A 23,684-nucleotide genomic window follows, 5' to 3' on the forward strand; every position below is an offset into this window, starting at 1 on the left:
AGGGCCTGAGGCCGCTGGTTACCTCATGTGGAGCATGGTAAGCGCTGCGAATGGACAGTGCTGTGCCAGGGCGGTCCTGTCTGTGAAGGAGGAGGGGAAACATCCTTGAGCCAGAAGGGAGAGTAGGAATGAGCTATTCGGGTGGAGAGGCAGGGCATGAAGCCGGAGAGGCAAAGGAAAGAGCACCATCCACGGGCGAAGGGCGGCTGGAGCCTGTGGGCCTGGGACCGTCAGCATCTGGCCGAGTACTCAGATCAGTTGGAAATCACTGAGGATTTTTAACAATTTTCTTAGAAGCCGGGTGTGATGGGTGGTGGTGCATGCTTGTAATCCGAGGATCGCAGTTCTTAGGACAGCCTCAGCTACTTAGCGAGGCGCTTCGCAACTCATTGAGTCCCTGTTTCAAAAGTAAAAAGACTAAAAAAATAGGGCTGGGGGTGTAGCTCGGAGATACAGTGGCCCTAGTTTCCATCCCTGGTAACACACACACACACACACACACACACACACACACACACACACATATTGCTTAGAAGTAGTTCATACATATAAATGTAAGGTGTAAAAATAACATACTGAGCACTTGCATGTTCTTTACCACCTAGTTTAAGAAATAAAATATCACCTATATCATGGCAGTTCCCTTTTCTAATCCTATTCTCCCTCCTTCTTCCCACAAGTAACCACTAGCCTAAATTTCTTCTTATATTTGCTTTTCATTTTAGTTTTACTACATAAAAATTCCCAAGTCATGCACTGCTAAGTCATGCATAGCTTTGCATGATTTTGACCTTTGGGTGGTAGGACTCAACATGGATGAATCTCATATAAGGTTGAGTGAAGATGACAAGCTGAAAGAGCCATCGTATAAAACCACTGAAAGGCCTTGTGCAGGGGAAAGACATTAATATATATTTATAAATTCTTCTTTTTCCTTTTTTTGCAGTACTGGGGATCAAACTCAGGGCCTCACACATGATAGGCAGTCATTCCACGACTGAGCTACCTTTAGCCCTCTTTATTTTGGTTTGAGATAGGGTCTTGTTACATTGCCCCATCTGGCCTGGAAACTTGTGATTCTCCTGCCTGTGACTCCCTAGTAACTAGAAATACAGGCATGTGCTCCCACGCCTGGCTTATAAATATTATTTTTTATATAATATGGATAATGGATTGGAAATAAATAAGAATGGATGAGGAGAGCCTTTAGAAAGATGCTATAATCTTAGTGGAGCTTATGGTTGATAGGGAAATTGTAACAGACTTTTAACCATGGCCCCAAGGATGTTATTCCTCCTCAGTCTTTACTCTTGCTGTTCCTCAGACATGGCCAGCTTTTCCCTCCTTCAGGTCTTTTCCTTTTCTCCCTACCTGAAGCCTTTCCTATCAGATTGGAAGAGTCTAGTCTTTTATCCCACTCAAGTCTTTGCTTAGAGAGGTCATTCCTGATCATTATATGGTGAAATTACCCCACTCCGCTATTGTTACTGTTTTTTTTTTTACTTTGATTTTTCTTATTGGTGCATTGTAGTCATACATCTTAATGGGATAAAAGACTTATGAAGACATACATGCACACATCACCCAGTTAGCCATTGTTTATGTTTTATAGTCTCCTTACTCTGCTTTATTTTTCTTTGTACGTTAAGATCACAACATGAAGTTTTATGTTTCTTTATTTATAGGTATTTTCTTCTGTTAAAATATTATATTCATTGGGATGATCTTGTCTAGCACTGTGGCCATCCCTCCTCTGTGCCCATCTACGTAGTAGATGATGGGATGAGTAAATCCACTCAACGTTGGCAGAATGAAATCCCGTTATCCCTTTCATCTGTCTCCTCAAATACCTCTGACTGGCAACTTCCCATTAGAGCTTGAGGATAATGTCCCTGTTCATGCTCAACACTTTCTTTTGGCTGTCTTGCTGTCACTTCAAGCTCAGCCTGTGTAAAATTAGACATTATCTCCCTTCTCCAGTCATCCACTTTTGTTTATGCCATCATCACTCAGGGTTGTACAGAACCTTGGTGTTCTCTTGCTTTCACTAACCCTAGTCCCCAGGGCACCAAATGTTTACATCTTGAGGGATGTAAACAAGGACATTTGTTTATAATGTCCTTGTACACAATGCCCTCTGGTCCCTGTTTCACCTCTGCTTTCTGTCTGCTGACATCTTAGCCATCCCTCAGGGCCTGCTTGGATCTTCTCTTCTGAGCATCAAGCCCAGTCTCCCATCATAGCACCTTCTTGTACTTAGGTCTGTACTTGGTTTTTTGTTTTTAAGATGAGCTCCTGGCTTCTTCATTTCTTTCTGTCTTAATACTTTAAAAAACCCAACTAAGCCGGGCGTGGTGGCGCACCCTTGTAATTCCCCGCGCTTGGGAGGCGGAGACAGGAGGATCGCGCAGGTTCGAAGCCAGCCGTGCTGGCTTAAGAGACCCTGTTTCTAAATGAAAAAAAAAAAAAAATATATATATATATATATATATATATATATATATATATATATATATATATAAAAGGTCTGAGAGTGTATCCCGGAGGTAGAAAGGTTTCCAGGAACCCCAGTACCACCAAAAATAAATAAATAAATAAATAAATACCAACTAAGCAAATGAAGCATTTATTGGTCGAGCTGCCTCTCTTTCCTTCTTTATTTTCCGTTTTTAGCCGCACACATGCGTGTCCATCTTTAGCTTCGTCCTAGAGACCAAATGCTTGCCACTTGCTTGTGTCACAGATGAGGTGGTGGGCAGCATATTCCCAGCAGCACAGTTTTCTTACCTCTTATCTCTCATTCTTTAGGGTTGGGCTCTCTCTGAACCTCTAAGGGCTCCTAAAGTGTTCAGGGATGAGAAATCAGAGGTTTCGACAACGCAGGCAGCATGCTGGAAGTGTGCGGAAGCAGCAGAGTCTGAGCAGAGGATGACAGTCTTAGTAGCTCTCTTTGTCCTCAGCAACAATGCAAGTTGTGGAGATATATTTGATTGGTTAACTTATTTTAACCAACAATTATTGAGTGCCTCTTTTATTGTGATGAGCGTAAATTACTCAGGTTTTGCTTTTGAGGGGTCTCCAAAATCTAGCAGTTTTTGGCAATTACTTAATGTTACTTTAAGTTCTGGGTTAATAGTAGCCACTGGTGGAGTGCATGTTAGGGAGCATCTGCGCACCGGGGGCTCGGCAGGCGAGGCTTAGCTCACAGACTGGATGTGGCCACGTCTCAACAGTGCTGCATCCGTGGATTCACAAGCAGACAGGGCTTTACGTTCACAAGTAGACAGGGTGGGGATAAGTTAGGAAAACAAAATGGAGTCTGTATGGGCCGGAGTGTAGCTCCAGTGAAGGGTGATACCAGCAGGGGCGTGGCTGTGTTTCCTCTGGGTTACCTTGTGGAGGTTCTCACTCAGTACCACTCAATACCAGCAGCATGCTGTGCAGACAGCCTAGCATGGCAATTAAGAGTGGGCTCTGCAGTTGGGCTGCCCTGGTTCCACTCTTCTCTGTGTACCTCACTGGCTTTGGAAACTTGGACAACTTACTCAACCTCTCTGGGCCTTGCCATGTATAGTGTCCACTTCATAGACATGAAGATTAAAATGACATAAAATACATGAGGTGCTAATGAGAGCATCTGTACACAGTGCTCAAGAAGGGTTTTGTTGTGGTTGAAGTTTATTGTTAATTTTGACTGTGCACATCAGCTAGAGCAGGAGTTGGCAAACTACAACTCCTGGGCCCCATTAAATCTGATTCTATGCTTGATTTACAAATAAAGTTTTATTGGAACAGAACCATGCCCAATCTTTGATAATGACTGCTTTTGTATGTGACTTGACCTGAATTTAGTAGTTGCGACAGTGACTTAATAGCCTAGAAAGTCTCAAATTTTATTATATCACCCTTTATAGAAGACATTTACCAATTACTCTATGGCCTTTAAGGGAGAAATTCAGAGAGTAAAAAGCAAACTCTTTAGTTCTTGAGGTCTTTGATTGCTTCTAAGCCTATACTTTTTGCTATCTGTAACTCATATTCAGCTCAGCAGCTCCTGGGTTTTGCTGCTCCTTCTGTTAGCTGCATGAGCGCTCTCCATTGCTGGGTTGTGGTTCCCTTCGTGTTCAAACTGCTCTTCTCTCTTATAGGAATGTGAGAAGTGCGCGGGCCAGGACTAGGGTGTGCTGTGTGAGCCACTCTCTTGGCTGTACAGTTTCAGGGCCCTCCACCAAATTTGGTAATTGAGATTAAGAATCTGTTAACACAGTATTTTAAAAAACAAAACACAATGCAGAAAAGTCATGATGAACAGATTGTAGAATGTTTATTCTCTTTTTGGAACCTTAATTTTATTTTTATGATTTTCTAACTTCATTGAAATATAATTGGCAAAACAAAGTTGTATTTATTTTAATTATACAGTGTGGTGTTTTGATATTGGTATACCTTGAAATTGATTCCCACAATTGAGGTAATTCACTTATTCATCCCCTGACACAGTCACCATTTTGTGTGCATGTATGTGATGAGAACATTTAATGTTACTCTCTTCGCAGATTTCAAGCATACAGCACAGTATTAACTATAATTGCCATTCTGTGCTTTGGAACTCTAGAACTTACTCATTTTATAACTGAAATCTTGTGCCCTTCAACCAATATCATCTCTCTACCTGTAAAACCCGAAGCTCTTAGGAAACACCATTCTATTCTATATTTTTCTAGGTTTGACTTTTTAAGATTTCATATCGAAGTGATAAAATATCAAAAATACTGTAGGAGCAATATTACTGATATAGTTTTCCTCTTAGGCTCTAACATGGCTTAGCATAGCTCTGGATAGTAGAGAACAAGTAACCCTTCCTTAAGCCATAGCAAACTCTACACGTTTGTTCTTTACATAGATGTGGGAGTTAGTTTTAAGATCCCAAATTACCTGCTAGCTGATCATATTTAATGGCGTAAACAAAGGTCCACATCAATGTGGCTTTCATAAAGTATAATCGTGCACATATTTTGTTAGGCTTAGCTAATAGTAGTGATCTATGTTTAATCTGTTGTACGAGATGACAAATGAAAAATATTTCCATAAATTTTCAGGTAGTTCATTTGAATACTGAGAGAAGTGGAGTATGAGTTGGAATAGCAGTGTCTAACACCTAAAGCTGTTTACCAAGAGATCGAAAAGGATCACAAGTTTCCTAGAAGCTTTTTAAGGGAAAGGCCAGATAGGGGAATTCATTGAATTTTAATACTTTCTGATAAACATTGACTGGGAAAGCTTTCTAAGATGACTAATTTCTAATCTGCTTTGATGTTTCTTCCTAATGCTGCAAACCGTGATTTGTTGGTAGGCTTAAAAATGTGTATAATTTATTTTAGTGAAAAAGATTTGGAAATAATCTGTAGAATTATATTAAAGCCAAGTGAAGTCTTATCTCTAAAGAATAGAATGGTCAGGATTACCTGACCATTTCTCAGATATCATGTTGAAATGAGTAGGACTTTATTTAATGTTTTGACAAAGTAAATTAGTTGTCCTAGCTGGTTGTATCTGTGAAGAGATAAAATGTAAGATTCAACTTAATGCTGTTTTGCTTTCTAAACACTTTCAACTGTTTCTAGGTGTATAGTATTGATTGGAGCCAAACCAGAGGTGAACATCTTGTGGTGTCTGGCTCATGGGACCAAACGGTCAAAGTGGTATGTCAGCTCTACTGTATTTAAAAACTAATACTCTCTACTTCAGTAATTTTACAAAATTTTTTCTTTTTCAAAGCATTTTTCTTCAGGCTTATAATTGGACACTTTTCTTTTCAAAAATATATTAAGACATTTATTAGAATTTAAAATTTTCTAGTCTTTTGGCTATAAACTAATAATTAGCTTAGCACTGATTAATTTGCCCTTTAAAGAGCATCTTGAATTATGTAAAATAGATTTTTAAAAAGTCTTTGAGATATGTATGTATGTCATATATGTAAGTATATACAGCATATTGTAGATATAGTATATATATGTATATATATATATATATATATATATATATATATATATATATATATATATAAGCTTACATTTCAGTTTACTTCTCTTAAGTAATTGATCTGTTTGTTTATTTTTAGTGGGACCCAAATGTTGGAAAGTCTCTGTGTACCTTTAGAGGCCATGAAAGTGTCATTTATAGCACAATCTGGTCTCCCCACATCCCTGGTTGTTTTGCTTCAGCCTCAGGTAAATAATTGAATTTACCGAAAGCCTTAACTTGTAGTGAATGGTGGCCTTGATTTCCCAGTAGGTGGCACTGTGTACCCTAGGTTCAGAGAAAAGAGAAGCCTGTTTTACTTTTCTTTTGGGCTCTTAAGACCATTTCATTCTTAACTGAGGTCCAAATTACTTTTTAATAAATCTAACTTCTAAAGAATAACTCCTAGTTTCTTGTAAAGGACAACTCTGTGGATGGCAATAACTGAAATAAGAAATATATTTGAAAGAAAAGGCCATTTTGCTTTAGAACACTTATTGAACCTGTGGGACAATAAGTCCCACTTATTGAACCTGTGTATGTGGCCTTGTCAATGAGCAGGTTGAATTTGGAGCTGAGAACTCTGGCCTTGTGGATAAAACTTATGTCTTTGGCTCATAATTGGTAACCAGAGCCATTGTAGTAAATCAAAATACCCAGGGAAGACTAAATAGGAGAAACCTTGGAATAAAGCACAGCTAAGTGCACTACTATTCTCAGATCAGAACAACTCACTCACAGTTTTATAAATAAAGTTTTATCAGAACACAGCCATTTTACTTACTTGCATGCCACTGTAGTGGCAGAATTGAGTAGTTGTTACGGACACGTAATAGCCCTTCAAAGCCAAGAATATTTACTGTCTATTCCTCCCAAATAATGTTATTACAGGTATGCACTATCATGCCTGCCTTGTATATTTTTGTTTGTTTATTGTGGTACTGGGGATTGAACTCAGGGGTGTTCTACTTCTGAGTAAAACCCCCAGCCCTTATGTGTGTGTGTGTGTGTGTGTGTGTGTGTGTGTGTGTGTTACTGGGGATCGAACCTAGGGACAGTCTATCATTGAGCTCCACCTTTTAGCCCCCCTTTTTTTTATATTGAAAAAGAGTCTTGCTAAGTTGCTGAGGCTGGCCTCAAACCTGTGATCATCTTGTCTCAGCCTCCCAGGTACTGGGATTACAGGCATGTGCCACCGTGCCTGGCTACCATTTTACATATCTACTGATTAAACCCTGGATAGAACTAGTGGTATAGAATAGGTCTACCTTTAAAATGTACTGAAACATGCTTCCCTCCACTGAAACAGCGAAGGCATGTCTACTGGGAGCTCTAATTGGCACAGTCACAGTGCATTAAATTTTATAAGTATAATGTTACATATTTGGAAGAATATTAGTAAGTATACTTAAGATACTTGTAGTTTAAAAAATTTTTTTCTTTCTTACCTTAATTTTGTTCATATTATTATTTAAGCATTTAAAACTGCCTTCATTTTGGGTGGAGGGATGCTGGAGATTGAAGGCAGGGCTTCCTGCATGCTGGGTACAGGCTCTGTCGCTGAGCTTTGCCCTACCTTACCTTCATTTGTTTTTAATTATTGTTCTTTTTATGCCTGTGGCCAAATATAAATGAGTGACAAAATCATGAACCAATACAGCTGCATTTATTTAAGCATCAGAAGAACTGTGTGTATTAGGCCTTTATTTGGCTGAGTCACACACGCCTTTCCTTTTGTGTCCTGTGGTGTATGTAGCACTGACTCTGGGGATTGCACGTAGAAAGTTCAGTGTATGAGACTGAGTCGCAGAAAAAGCTTAATTGTAGAGCTAGTGGTGTAATCACAAGACTTAATTTTTAAATCTACTCATACAGTATAAATGGGTAATATATAGAATAATCCTTTATCAACAAAATGGCAATTTGCTTTCATAGAAGCATCTGTTTAATTTTAGTACCTTCATGTGTTATATTAGAAATATAAATAGTGGTCATGTCAGCCAGGACTTCTTTGGTTAAAAGTGAAAAAAACATCTGCTCCAGACTGTATTAAGGAAGAAGATAACTTTCTTCTGACCTAGTTGAAAAGTTTAGAATTAGATCTGGTTTTGGAGGCATGGCTGGGCTTAGGGCTCTGTCTTCTGTTGTGTTGACTGTAGTATGAGATTCATGTGATGGCAAAATGACAATAGCTCCAACCCTTTCATCTTTTCTGGTTTCTATCCTGTAGTGGAAGATTCCTTCTCAGACATCTAGGAAAGTTTTATTTTCTCCCATTGGTTCTGACGTGGAGATGTTCCTGAACCAATCACTGTTCCTGGGGAGGGCGATGCAATGTTTTGATTGACTTAGACCTGGCTTAGCACCTGCAGTTGGGAGAGGTCTGCACCCCGACTGCAGGTGCCGAGGATGGAAAGCCATGGAAGTAGGTGGGTAGATTCTAGGAGGCCAATACACTTAAGGCTTAAAATAAATCAGTGAAAATTTGATGAATCAGATTAAGCATTGGATTTGTCAGCTCTAAAATATGTTCCTTCAAAACAAACCAAACAATAAACCCTTTTAAAACTTTCTCTGTGAAACTGGATATAGTAAAGCTCTTTAGAATTTTTGAAACTCATTGGAAGGTTGATTTGTCAAAACATTTTCCATTTTCTTGAAATATTCTTTCATGATGATTTTCTATAAATAGTATCCTAAAGTTTAAAAGATTTAAAATTTTCCTTATACTCTACAAAACTATCAGAAGGAGGTGTGGTATAGTAAAAAGTAACCTCTATTGTACCTTAGCTATTTCAAAGGAGACACGAAAATTACTCACCAAGCAATGTACTATGCATTAGTAGACACATAAACTATTTAGCAGATTTCCCTTACTGGTCTTGTCTTCATACATTTACTATGGTATTTGTATATTCTTTTGTATAGGTAAATGCCTTTCATAGCCAATCACTAAAATATTTTTATAGTTATTACATAAGCTACGGGAATAATCATTTCATTATAATTTTTTCTTTTTTTTTTTTTCTTTTGATACTGGGGTTTGAACCCAGGGACATTCTAACTCTTGAGCTGCATCCCCAGTCCTATTTTATTTTATTTTTCATTTCAAAACAAGGTCTCACTAAGATGCTGAGGCTGGCCTTTAACCTGTGTTCCTTCTGTCTTAGCCTCCCATGTTACTGGGGTTACAGGCATGTGCTACCACGCCAAGGTTATTTGATTATTGAGAGGGATACTGTCAGCTAGTCCATCAGATATTATTGAAAGTCCATGGTTTACTGGGTACTGGAGATTTAATGAAGGAGTAAATAAAATTCCTGTCATCTAGAACATATAGTCCAGTGAGAAAGGGAGATTCTAAGAGAAAACTAGACGGCATGCTGATAAGGAGTGCGAGGTTCTCCAGAGGAGAGGTACTGTAGCACAGTGGTTAGGAACATAGACTTTGGAGCTGGACTGCCTTGGGGTCAGGTCCTGTTTTCCCCATTTTTGTTGACTTTGGTCTTGTTCTTTAACCTCTGTCCTTCCATTATTTTTTTCTTTTTCTTTTTTTTGCGGTACTGGAGATTGAACCCAGGGGCATTCTGCCTCCAAGCTCCACCCCCAGCCCTATTTTGTATTATTTATTTTTGAAACAGGTTCTCACTAAGTTGCAGAAGGCCTCACTAAGTAGCTGTGGCTGGCCTCGAACCTGCAATCCTTCTGTCTCAAGATCCTTCTATTATTTCTAAGGTTGATAATAATATCTACAACATGGCTCTGAAAATGTTACCTCTTTTTTTTTTTTTCCAATAACACAAGTGCCCAGAATTCTGTGAAAACATAAATGGATTCATCATGGATATCTGGCCAGGGATGTTTCCCTGAGGAAATAGTGTCTAAGCTGCTACCTATGAGCTACTCTTGTTAAGGATGTGAGAGGTAGGAGGCAAGGTGTGGGACATAGAACGGAGCTCCCTGGAGGAGCATAAGGATGGCCTGTGCAGAACATGAGCTTTCAAGTAGCTTGCTGTAGGTAGACACTGGAATGCATAGTTAAATAATAACAAAGTAGTCCAGTGATTCTGAAACTTGCTCACCTTTGGAATTACTGAGGGAACTTAAGCAGGAACACAGTTTTGGGCTCTGTTTGAGTCAGTCCTGCTGAAAAAAAAAATACCCCTAGAGAGGTATATTTTTTAATTGCAACTAAATCAAGTGATCAGCTGAATTTGGGAAATACTTGATAGTTTATAGGACTACCTCTGAGATGCCAAACTATTCAGTTATTTTTTATAATGGAAATGCAACCAACAAAGTAGTTTCAGTACTCAATTCAGAGATTGATTTCTTTACTTTGAGAACTCCTTATTTTTTAATGTTTTGTTAGTGAGTTACATTGTTGTCTTTAACAATTTATTCTCTTGCTTTGTCTTCTTGATTATAGACAAGAGCATTCTATAAGACATACCAAATTTTTGCATAGAAATAATCCCAACTGCAGAGCTTGTGGTTTTAGAACCCAAAGTTGTACAAAATTTGTTTTTAATGGGGTACAAAGTTTGGTTTTGGGTAGAAGCTTATATGATAAGTTATCAAGATATATGTTTATGTCTATTCACACATATATAGATAATTATATCATTCAACTGCTAATAACTTATATTTTAAGATAATATATGACAATACAGCATTTAGGATACTTCAAGAATTTAGTCACCTTCAAGATTTTGTGTGTGTGTGTGTGTGTGTGTGTGTGTGTGTGTGTGTGTGTGTTGTGCAATACTGGAGATCGAACCGAGGGGCATTCTACCTCTGAGCTACATCCCCAGCTCCATCATATCTTTAATTTTGAAACATGGACTAAGTTGCACACAGCCTCACTAAGTTGAGGCTGGTCTCAGACCTATGATCCTTCTGTCTCAGCCTCTCAAGTACTGGAATTACAAGTGTGTGCCACCATGCCTGGATTACTGTCAAGGTTTTATATTATTTTCAAATCTATAACCAAATTTGTTATCATTACCTAAGTTAAGACCAAAAGGGAGAAGCTTTCTGGAGAGCTTTTAGATCTAGGTTTATCTTCCATAGCAGAATTTGCTATGTGTTTTTAGTTATATTAGTGCAGAATTCATATTTCTAATTATGTGAAACAGGAAGAATATTTGAGCTCTTTTTTATAAGAGGATTAATATGAAGTAAACTTTCTTTTGAACCAGGAAAACTAAATTACTGCCATTACAGACTCCATATAATTGCATAAGTCATTGCTGTGCCTGCATGTGTGGGGTCCAGCCAGTGTTAAAATAAACCTCATTCTACTGTAAGAAAAAGTCACACTACATCTGATAGGCATCTGGCATTTCAATTAGATTAAGTTATTTAGGCCCAAAAGTACCCTTTGGTACTCAGTTTACTTTGTAGTTTATATTCTTTTTGTACTCATTGTTCTTACTCCACTTCTTCTGATTTGCTGCAGTTTGAATTAGACACACTAACAGTCAACACTTCCTGCTCCCTGGTTCTGCTGCCAGTGGCCGGTTTGCAACTGATAAGAGAAGCCGGTAATGCAGGTGGGCCTATGGCGCACCACAGTGCCCTGATACACATCGGGCTGACAGCGCAAGGCCAGTTGACATAAAAACAGATGTCCTGCTGGCCAAGAGTAGAGTGGGTCTTTGTGTCATTTGGCTAGGAAGTCTTTTCTTTGCCTGGGAAACAGAGAGGAAGACAAAGTGCCAAATGTCTGCAGCAGAAGAGACTATCAAGAGACTAGAGTTCCTTGCTCCAGAGGAGTAGTCTTTATAATTTTGTGTTCCTCAGTTAACTGCAGGAACCATCTAAACCATGGCTTAAAACCAAAACCAAAACCTGTTGCTTGACTATAATGATGCAGAACCTAAATATTGTATCAGAGAAATAGAGTAACCATCTACCCAACCTTCCTTGTATCTTTTACATACATACAGAAATATGTGTACCCCTAAGTGTGCACAAGCTGACAGATTTTCCCAGTGAGCGCATCTGTTTAACAAGAAACAGCATTGTTCCAGAGGGCTCTGTTGCCATGCCCGGCCCAGGGTGAACATGTCTGCCTTCTGATAGCGTAGATTAATGTTGCCTGTTTATACTTTTGTGTCTGATTTGTTTTGCTCAATGTTGTCTTATGACACTCATCCTTATCAGTGCTAAAATAAGTTACTTAACAATCTAATTCATTTTCGTTGTAGTTTATTGCTACTTTGAAGCAATTCACATACTCAGATTATTAAGTATCAGGTAAACACAAGCTCATTGGTCATTAGTGCTTTAGTCATGGCTATACTAGACTTTATAGTTTCAGACCTAGTATTAAGTATCAGTTTTTGAAAGCTAGTGAGCATCACAATGGCATTTTATATATTTTACTGGAAGCTTTGTGCTAAGTCAAATGTTTTTCTCTGGGACTAGGATTTTTTAGAATTGGAAAATTGGGAAAATATTATTTACTCCCTCAGTGACAAGTGGTCTCTTTTACCTGTAAGTAATAGAATTAGAAGCATTTTCAGTCATTGTGTCAGTTTTTGAGAAGCAGACCCCAGAAAGGGGAGGCATGCTGGAACCATCCCAGGATGCATTCTGTGTCCCTCCTCTGGACTTGTTCCTGTTGGTGACTTGATTCTGCAGGTTGGCTCTCCCTATGGTGAGGCACAGGACTGACTGCCAGAGGCTTCTGAATATTACACTTTGTAAATTGTACTGAAAGAGAAGGATCAACATTCTTTTTTTCAATTATAGTTCAGAAAAATCACAAATACCCACCTTTGACCTACTGTCTGCGGTCAGAGCAGGGAACAAGATACTACAGCTGGCCTTGTTTGGACTTGCTGTGGCCAGTCTGAGCCTGTATTGAGCCTGAGCCTTTTTAGAATCACTTAGTGAGAAGAGGCTGTGCTGCTCTGGATAATGGTATTATTGGGCAGACTAGACACTAGATGTCTACATCTCCCAGCTTCAGACACTTGAAGGCTGGGGAAAGCCACCAAAGGTCATTTCATCAAAGCTGTTTGGAATTCTGAAACAAATTCCAGGGACTAGTTGCTAAACCAGAGACAGTGATTAGTTTAGGAAATATTTGAAGCTCTAGGCTGTACAATTGAGAATTATTTCCATTTGGTTTGTTCAGACTCATTCCCTTTCATCCCTACCATCCTTAGATCCAAAAAATGTTACTTTCATCTGTCAAAGTGGTTTCCAACCTTTTATAAAGTAGCAGGATGGTGTTTTAAATTAAAAAGAAAACACACACACACAAAACTATAGTCCATATTCATGGATCCATAAAAGTATAATGAAAATATTGTGAAACTGACTAAAGAGAGACAGACCAAATGCATGATTGTGCTGGCCTCTAGGCAGGGAGGTTGGGAAGTGGGATTGATTGGAAATACAGAAAAGATTTTACCTTTGTAGTGTTTTACGAGTTATATTTCTAAAATAACCTGGACATATCTGACAAAATCTTGTGTGTTGGGGGGAGGGAGAAAAGGAGGTAAGGCAAGCAAGTGAGCATGTTTTTAACCCTATCAAAAAGCAACCTAGAAACCGGGCGTGGTGGCGCACACTTATAATCCCAGCGCTTGGGAGGCCGAGACAGGAGGATTGCACAGGTTCTAAGCCAGCCTCAGTTACTTAGTGAGGCTCTCAGCAACTTAGTGAGACCCTGTTTCCGAATAAAGTATAAACTAGGTCTGGGAGTATAGCTAGGAGGTAGAAAGCCCCTAGGTTCCACCCCTAGTACAAAAAAAAAGCGACCTAGAAGCCAGGTGAGGTGGTGCTGCCTCTAGTCCCAGATACTCATTGGGAGAATCACTTAAGCTCAGGGGATTGAGACCAGCCTGAGCAACACAGTAAGATACTATCTTGAAAGAAAACAAGAAAGAAGGGAAGAGGCACAGATAAAGTAGTCATTCCTCCAGTCAGCCTGCGTCGGTGGAGTGGCATGTGCCCCAGCCGCATTCGCGGCAGCGCGGTGGCCGTGCGGTGATGGAGCGCACGCCGGAGCCAGCGCACCCGGGCGCTGCCAGGGCCTGGCTCCATTGCTTGTGTGCAGGGCGAGCGAGCTCGTCTCCATTTGCTACACTTACCTTACTTGTAAAGTGTTATAAACTTATTTTTATGTCATTAAAATTTCTGCTTTGTATAGTTACTGTGGTTGTGATGTATAAAAAGTTACTGTGGTGTCTAAAATGCTTAGAAGAGCATCTGGCCCTTTGGAAGAAGTTTCATGTTATTATTATGGGGACAGGAATGACTTCTAAGCATGGCTGTGGTTCTCATTTTATTTTTTCAAAATAATTATTAAGGACTTACTGTAAATCCAGCACCATATTAAGCCTCACTACCTGCTCTCATTTCAACCTATAAAAGGAATATTGTCACAAGTAGGGAAGCTGAAAATCAGCAAAGTTAAATAACTTGATTAAATATCATAGTTACCAAATGTTCTGTCTTGATTAGAACCATGTTCTGAAACTCTAAAACTCCGGTTCTTAACCTCTACATTTCATTACTGGCAATAAGTTTAATTTTTATCTTTATTAAGTAACTGAAAGAATTCGATAGAAAAATTGTCTAATATGGCTAAATTTAGACACACGATTTATATTGGGAATTACATGACAGCTGATTTAGATTGGGAATATAGGAAAATACATGTAGATAAGTAAAGAATAAATTTAAAATTTAGCATTTTTATATACCATATATGACAGTGTCTACTATGTGTTAGACACTCTGCCAAAAGCTGTACAAAAACTGTTGTATTAAATTATTGTACTATAGTTCTCTGTGGCAGGCATTCTATTCCTTTTTAGAAATGAGCAAGTTTCAGAGATGTTATATACCCTATGCAGGGTCCCACAACCTCACAGTGGGATTCAGACCCCTGCCTGCTTTCATGTCAAAGACTACATGCTCTTTGTAATGCCTGAGTGGAAATGATGGTAGAAATTTCTTCTACCATCAATTGTTCATACTTTGCTTTTGAGGTATATATATAAAATTATAGATATATAAATTACATATCTATAATTTCTTATAGATATAAAATATATATAAATATATATTATGTTATATATATTTATATATAAATGTTATATATAAATAAAATTATATATATGATTTCTTCTGGATTTTACTTATCCTTCTATTTTTTATTTCCTTGTATTTTATTTTATTGTGATTCTGGGGATTGAACACAGGGGCATTCTACCTCTGAGCTACATCCCCACCCCTCTTTTTACCTTTTATCTTTAAATAGGGTCTGAGTTGCAGAGAGCCATACTAAGTAGCTGAGGCTGGCTGCGAACTTGAGATCCTCCTGTCTCAGCCTCCCAAGTACTGGGATTACAAGCATGTGCCACCACACCCAACTCTTTCCTTGTGTTTTAGAAAAATTGAAGGCAAACAGCATATAGAACGTTAAGTCAAGGTGACTTTGTGCAGTTAAGCAGTACACTTTTTGTAATACTGTGGTCTAATCTTTAAAACTTTTGAGCTTGCATTTTTCATAGTAAAAATACACCTGCAGCTGGTCCATTGAAATGTAGTATATGTGAGCTGGTAGACGTAGTGCATACTTGTAATCTCAGTACTTGGGAGGCTGAGACAGGAGGATCCCACATTTGATGAGGTGACCAGTCTCAGGAACTCAGCAAGACTCTCACCAAGTCAGTGATAGCCTGCGTTAAAACAAAAATAAAAAGGGCTAGAAGTGTAGCTCGGAGGTAGAACATCTATGGGTTAAATCCCTAGTAACCCCCCCAACACACACACTAGGAAAAATTAGCATATATAAAAACTAAAAGTAAGGTCTGGAGGTGTTATCTGTGGCATATCATTTGCTTAGCATACTCAGGCCCTGGGCTCAGTCTCCCTCACCAAAACAAAAAAGCAAGCAAACATACATAAAAGTAAAGCAGTTTTTATTTTCAGCGTGGTAGACTTCTGTTTGCATATTACTTGTTTCTTGTAGAATATTTTTATACAGAGTGTTAAGCTTATTTACTGAACATGAGGATTTTCAGGATATTTTTCTGCCTTGGAGAGGAATGCCTGGGTATGTGCTCAATTATTATGGTACTTGACTCAGTGTGTGTTTCAAATTTTCCTCTTTGAGTAGATCTAACAGCATTATTATTTGCACATTATTTTTGTAGTCCTTTACTTTTAGTAGTTCTTATGTTTTATTGTGGCTTTAAAATGTATAAAGATGGTGATACCCTATCAATGCAAGTATTACCACTTCATTTATCATTATGAGCTCACTATGTCACCAGGTGACGATGGAAAGTGATCAAGGCTTTTATTTTTTCTTTTACAAGGTGATCAAACACTGAGAATTTGGGATATGAAGACAACAGGAGTCAAAATTGTGATTCCAGGACATCAGGCAGAAATTTTGAGTTGTGACTGGTGTAAATACAATGAGGTATAGTGTGCGGCTCCATGAGCTGCTGCCTTTCTTAATGTTAAAATGTTCAAGACTTTATCTTTGTTTGTGTGGACTTGGTGGCGTTCCTGCACCCTTCGGCTGAATTCAGTCTCCTTTATTTCTAATTAATGATTGTGACTGACCCACATTAACATTAATTGGATTTAAGTGCTCATAAAATAGGCAAAATAAGAAGCAGAAATATTCCAAAGTTCAACAGTGCAGCCTTACTTATTTGTTTTGGGAAACTGCTTTACAATATTTTTTTTCTTGATTGCTCTTAACCCTGACACTTTGTATTATCTTTTTTTTCACTTTGCTGGTCAGGCTTCTGAACTATTTATAACTTAATTTTTAATTTGACAGTCTATCAGCTTTTAAAATTTTCTGTTTCATAGTACTTTTTAATCCTAACTAATTTTCATGCTCTTGTAAGATAGCAGAGTCTATGTGTAATTTTGCAAAGCTTCAGTTAATTATATGAGCATATGAATTAGAGATAGGAATGGATTGAATATGTTAGTGAACTATCTATGTACCTCAAGTGGTTTGTTGACTGTGAAAGATAAAATGTATACCTGTTTATCCCCTAGTTTTAAATTAATCAATGAAAGTTAAAAGGCCATTATATTGGTAGGCTTCTTTAAATAAAAAACAGGAGAATATATAGTACATATTCAGTGATAGTACTTGATATCAATAAAATATCAATTCTGATGGCTACACTTTCAGTCTCTTCCATCAAAAATGAATTAAATTAGGAAAATTAAATTGTGGTCTATATTGATATTTTTAGGAATTCTAAAAAACCATACTACTATACACTTGAGAGTGGTTTTAAAAAAGTTTCTTTAATCATTGAAATTTTTCTTTAAATGATCTTTTTTTTTTTTTTTTTTTTTTTTGGTGGTACTGGGGGTAGAACCCAGGGACTTTCTACCTCTGGGCTATACTCCCAGACCTATTTTATACTTTATTTGGAAACAGGGTCTCACTAAGTTGCTGAGAGCCTCACTAAGTAGCTGAGGCTGGCTTCAAACCTGCGTGATCCTCTTGTCTCAGCCTCCCAAGCGCGGGGATTACAAGCATGCGCCACCATGCCCAGCCTCTTTAAATAATCTTAAAGCCCAGCATATTCAGATAGTGAATTGCTGCTGTAGTTGATATAGGTAGGCTGAATGTAGACTCACACTTGGCCTGTTTAACCAGGGACTCAGCTATCCATAGGTTTCTAGATAGCAGAATTTATAAAGCCTGACTAGAACGTAGATTCACCGTAGATTCTCAGGTCTGATCAGATATTGTGTTAAAGACTTGGCCCAAGAAAATTGGGAACAATGATTGATTTAGACTTAGAAAAACAAATTTAATTTATACCCTTGGCCTTTTCACATAGTTCTAAACTAGCAGGCCTCTGGCCTTTTAATGTCTGCCACGTCCTTAGAACATGATGAAAACCTTTTGAAGAGAAAGGTGGGCTTATTTGTCAGAGATAAGCTTTAATCTCTAATGTACTTATTACTACACAAAAGGTGAATTGGAAAATCTGCAGTGCTACTTGAGATTGCCCTTTTCTCTTGTGTATAGTGTTCCGTCATATATATATATATCATATTGAGCTTCTCTCTTTTTATAAGTGCATTGTAATTATATATGATAGTGAGGTTCAGAGTGATACAAACGTACATACATGCACACAGCACTAGGTATATTTCCTTCCACATCCCAGCCAGCTCCCCTCCTCCTTCCTTGTACATGTTATGAGATTGGTAGTGATACCTTCATATATGGACATAGTATTATTTGAACTGTTTCCTTCTTCAATCCTTGTTTTTCCTCTTTCCACCCAGTCTCCTTTCACTATTCTACTAGCCCTTCTCCTCATTTATCTGAAGTCCCTCTTGTTTTCTATTTTCTCTCTAGCTTCCATATATGAGAAAAAACACATGTATGACCTTTGACTTTCTGAGGCTGGCTGATCTCGCTAAGGATAATAGTCTCTAGTTTCATCCATAGCCTGCAAATGATGTAACATTTTTCTTCTTTCTGGCTGAGTAAAGCTCCATTGTGTGTATACCACGTTTTTCTTATCCATTCATCTGTCGATGGACACTTAGGTTAGTTCCATAATTTGACTATTATGAATTATGCTTCCATCAACATGGATATGCATGTATCACTATAGTAGTCTGACTGTAATTCTTTTGGAAAGATGCCTAGGAGTGATATAGGGGACCACGTGGTGGTCGCATTCCTCGTCTTTTGAGGATCCTCCATACTGATCTCCAGAGTGGTTATACTAATTTACAATCCCACCAACATTGTAGTAGAGTTTCTATTTCCCTACATCCTTGGCAGCCTTTGTTATTGTTTGTATTCTTGGTGTCTCAGTCAACAGTCTCACTGCTATAATCCAAGACCACTGACCATACCACTTAGAGGATGGAAGATTTATTCGCTCAGTTTCTTGACGATTCTGTTTAGTCCATATGAGGCTGGGTTTTGGATCTCAGGGCATGGTGGCAGGAAGCGGAGAGAAGGCTCCGCTCTCAGGTCATGGAGGCGGGAAGCCAGAGAGTGGGCAGGGAAGGAGAGCCACATGAGCCCCCTCACCACACCCCCAGGACCCCTCCTGCAACTAATCCCCACCTCCAGCATTGCTACCCTGTTTCCGTGAGGACTAGGGGCATTTGTAATCCAAACCCTTACACCTGGTGATTGCCCTTCTCACTGGGGTGAGATGGAATCGCAGAGTAGTTCTGGTTTGCATTTGCCTGTAATGATGTTAAACATTTTTTATATATTTATTGGTCATTTGCATTTCTTTGTCTTTAGCACAATTGCTCATTTTCATTGGGTTTTTCTAGTGTTAAGTTTTTTTTAGTTCTTTATATATTATAGATATTAGTCTTCTATGAGGGGAGTAGCTGACAAAGATTTTCTTCCATTCTTAGGCTATCTCCCCAGACTTGTAATGTTTTCTTTACTGTGCAGAATATAGGAAGTGTTTTGCTATGTAATCTCTTTTTTTGATTCCTTTCTCTACTTGTTATATTTCTCAAGAATGACTACTGGGTTCATATTAAATAACTAAATAATTACCAGAAAATAGATGTTGTTTATAGTGGGAAAGCCTTGGTACTGCTTAATTTACAAAGATGGCACAATTTACTTTTCTCTGAATTGTTTTCAGAATTTGCTGGTGACGGGAGCAGTTGACTGTAGTTTGAGAGGCTGGGACTTAAGGAATATACGGCAACCTGTGTTTGAACTTCTTGGTCACACCTATGCTATTAGGAGGGTGAAAGTAGGTTTTTATCTTTTCTTTTTACATGTATAATAAAAATTTAAATATAAAGCATATATATATAAAAGTGTTTTGGTGGTTAGGATCTGGTGTTATTGGTTCTTTTTATGTATATTTTTGTTACCAAATTATGATAACGAAGATTGAAAACTAAAATTAGGACACACACACACACACACACACACACACACATTTTTTTTTGTGGTACTGAGGATTGAATCCAGGGGTATTCTACCCTGACCTACACCTTCAGCCCTATTTTATTTTGAAACAGGGTTTAGCTAAGTTCCTTGGGCTGGCCTCTAACCTGTGATCTTCCTGTCTCAGCCTCCATAGTACTGAAATCACAGGCATGCACCGTCACACCTAGCTAGGTCAGATAGATATTTGACTCTTTATGAAATAGATTAGGACAATGTAGACACTTAATGTTTAAGGTTAAATAATGTTTTTCTTAGTCTTTCATCCCCTCTGTACTGTTCTTTCTTTAGAACATTTTAACTATAGTAGTTTACTTTTGATGTTTTCTTCTTCATAATTTTTTATTCAGTGAGAAGTTTTTGTTGAAACTGATAATAAAGAGGTGGATATTTTTTCTGTAACATGTTGACATCTATGAATGTTCATAAATGTGTGAGATATAAAATTTTTTTCTACTGTGCAAGCAATAGAAATTGAGGTAACTTTTTTGTGTTGTTACCAAGAAATTTACCTGGATTATAAGGTAACTTTAGTTAGTTTCCCAACTTTCATTTAGGCAGCTTCTGCTAAGTTAGTGTGGAAAACATCTTACTAAGTTAACTATCTCAATTTTAGTTCATCTTAAAACTTTTACATTAAGGATAGAAAAGGTACTTTATTGATCTTTTAAAAAGGAAACTATACACTTTCTATATTATTTATATTATTAATCTTTTCAATGAGAAAACTACATGTTATTTCTATTTTTAAAATTTCATATTTTAGTTAATATTTTAGACTGTAGTACCTGTAGTAAAATATATGCGGCATCTTAGCCTGTTTTACATTGAATTGAACCCAGGACTGTACACATGCCAATCAAGGACTCTACAATTTAGTCATATCCCCAGGCCTCTTTAGTTGTTTCAAGACAGAGTCTCCTTATATTGTCCAGGCTGGCCCTGAACTTGAGATCCTCCTGCTTCAGCATTCTGAGGTGATGGGATCACAGGCATGCACCATCATTCCTGGTTTGCTTTTTTTTTTTTTTTTTTTTGGTACTGGGGATTGAACCCAGGGGCATTCTACTTCTGAGCTACACCCCAGCCCTATTTTTTATTCTTTATTTTGAAACAAGGTCTCACTAAATTGCAGAGGGCCTCACTAAGTAGCTGAGACTGGCTGTGAACCTGCAATCCTGTCTCAGTCTCTCAAGAATTGGGATTATAAGCGTACATCGCCACACCTGGCTTGCCTTATTTATTTATTTATTTATTTTCTTTTAGAACTGGGGATGGAAACCAGGGGCATTCTTCCTCTGAGCTACATTCCCAGTGCTATTTTTTTTTTTTTTTCTGGTGGTACTGGGGATGGTATCCTTCTACCTCCAGGCTACACTCCCAGACCTATTTTATATTTTATTTGGAAACAGGGTCTCTTAAGCCAGCAAGGCTGGCTTCGAACCTGCATGATCCTCCCAAGTGTGGGGATTACAAGTGTGCGCCACCATGCCCGGTCCCCAGTCCTATTTTTTTATTCCTTATTTTTGAAACAGGGTCTCACTAAGTTGCGGAGGGCCTCACTAAGTAGCTGAGCCTGGCCAAGAACTTGCGATCCTTCTGCTTCAGCCTCCCAAATACTGGGATTACAAGCATATACCACCACGCCCAGCTTCTAAGCAAGTGATATACCACTGAGCTATACTCCCCCCCCCCATAGGTTTTTATTAGTTGAAAAATATTTTCTGTATTTCAGAATGATTCTGAGAATGAAATAGGATAATACAGTAAAAGTGCTTCTTAAACTGTGAAGTACTTTGTATATACTTTGTAGTTAAATATGTGTATATAACTATTAAAGTGCTTATAAGGCTGGGTTCATTGGTAGAACACATTTTCTGTAATATACATAAATAGCAAACTTATTCAAAAGGTGTCTTTACTTAACATTTAAATGTTTATTTTGATGCTTGTGATCATGGCAATAATAATATATATTCATAAAATTGGCAAATTATGTAATTATTTTATAGGAATATACTATCACATATTCTTGAATTTGTGGAATCTTGTTTGAATTTTCAATATTCTTATAAATATAAGGATTCATATTTAATTTTCCCAGAATAGCAAATTTTGGGGAATAATTCTAATAAGCCCTAAAATGAAGGATACACAAAATTGTTTTTCTTATACATGAATACTTAAAAGGCTAAAATATTTTTGCCTCAAATTAAAGCATGTAAAGTTCAAGGAAAAATAAACTTAAATTTAATATAATGGAATGACCATAGGATATAGCATGTTATCATCACACTTAACCTTTTTTTTTTTTTTTTGTAGTTTTCACCATTTCATGCCTCAGTGCTGGCCTCTTGTTCCTATGACTTTACTGTAAGGTACAGTGGCTTTAAGTATTTCATCATGAAACACCAAGTAGCATTGGCATCTTTGCACTTTGCTAAAAGATAATATATATATTTTACTAATAATATGTATATTTTCTGCCTTTTAACCTTCTTTCCCCCTAAACTATTAACTTTTTAAGACCTCCTCCTGTGTTCTATATACTGTCTATACTTCAACCTCCATTGTCCGTTTCAGTACTTTCTTTCACGGGGTGGACTTTTCTTTCTGGCAGTGGTTTTAGGTCAACATTTGACCTGATCCCGGTTCCTCTGCTCTCTCCTCTACTCTCTTCTTTCCTAGACTGCCTTTGCCTTCCACAAAGGCTCCCAGCTGGAACCTGGGAGACAGCTTAGTGGAATTGTTTCTGTATTTCTTATAGATAATTTGAATTTTAGATGTGTTGAAGGCCTGAGTTTTGAGTGGGTTTATTTGTTCTTATTGTTCTATACGGGTTTTGGGAAGACACGCTGAGTTTTGGATTTACATTGGCCTTTTGCCTCAACTACCCAGATCGATCTCTCTCCTTCCAAGTCAGTATTGGATATGGCCGAACCTCTGTAATTTTGTTTGCATAAAATGCACTCCAATAGAACAGATTATAACGACGCCTTGAGAGAGAGATTGCATGCCCTAATTTGTTTTTTTCTACAGATCCAATATAAGAAGGCAGACATACTAGAAAATACAATTACAATGAGGCTCCCAACTCTCAGTTGAAAGCATACTGTGGCAAAGTTTATTTTTAAATAGTCTGAATAAAGTAGTAAGAGGTGATTATAGAGATTTCAGCTTGGAGGCTACAGAATGGCAGCATGACCGACAGGAGGAAAACTTGTCAGTTGTTCACCATCCACATCAGACATTTCCATGGAAATGTGAAACATGTGGAGCTAGGTCATTGCTTGGAGGCTCGAGCCATGGACGTGGATTTCAAGGCCATTAACTTTTGATCACTTGTTCTTTGAGAACGAATACGCTAAAGCGAGATACATATAAAGAAAGCAGAGCAGACAGTGTTTTCCTAAGGAATGGGGAGGGGGCAGAGTGAGGCTCATTAATGGAATTGTCACCATCGAGACTGTGTGTACATATGTGAAAACACGAACGCCAGTCTCAGAACTCTATTGGGAAGGAGAGAGACGGGGAGGCAGGGGTGGGGATGGGGCGCGTTTCCAAATGCTGTGTGCATGTATGTCATTGTCAACATGTTTTACATTATGATGCCCCAATAAAAGCGCTTTTTTGGGGGGTCTGGGGATGGAACCCATGGGCATTCGACCTCCGAGCTACACTCCCAGCCCTATTTTTT

At 38.1% G+C, this 23,684-nt stretch overlaps 1 protein-coding gene across 2 annotated transcripts in view; it reads left to right on the forward strand.

The window, feature by feature from the left end:
- The window catches only part of PEX7 (peroxisomal biogenesis factor 7), a gene marked incomplete at its 5' end in the record, with an annotated part of 74,221 nt that overhangs the window by 12,394 nt on the left and 38,143 nt on the right, over nt 1-23,684 (forward strand). The window contains 5 exons of one of the 2 annotated variants that reach the window (XM_080700541.1): nt 5,625-5,702; nt 6,125-6,233; nt 16,371-16,477; nt 19,674-19,787; nt 22,310-22,365. In XM_080700541.1, the coding sequence (XP_080556667.1) occupies nt 5,625-5,702; nt 6,125-6,233; nt 16,371-16,477; nt 19,674-19,787; nt 22,310-22,365 (464 nt within the window). The remainder of the gene's footprint in view (nt 1-5,624; nt 5,703-6,124; nt 6,234-16,370; nt 16,478-19,673; nt 19,788-22,309; nt 22,366-23,684) is intronic. The other variant, XM_080700542.1, reaches the window with a different exon arrangement.

This window comes from Muscardinus avellanarius (genome assembly GCF_963383645.1).
Source record: "Muscardinus avellanarius genome assembly, chromosome: 8".
Lineage (NCBI taxonomy): Eukaryota > Metazoa > Chordata > Mammalia > Rodentia > Gliridae > Muscardinus > Muscardinus avellanarius.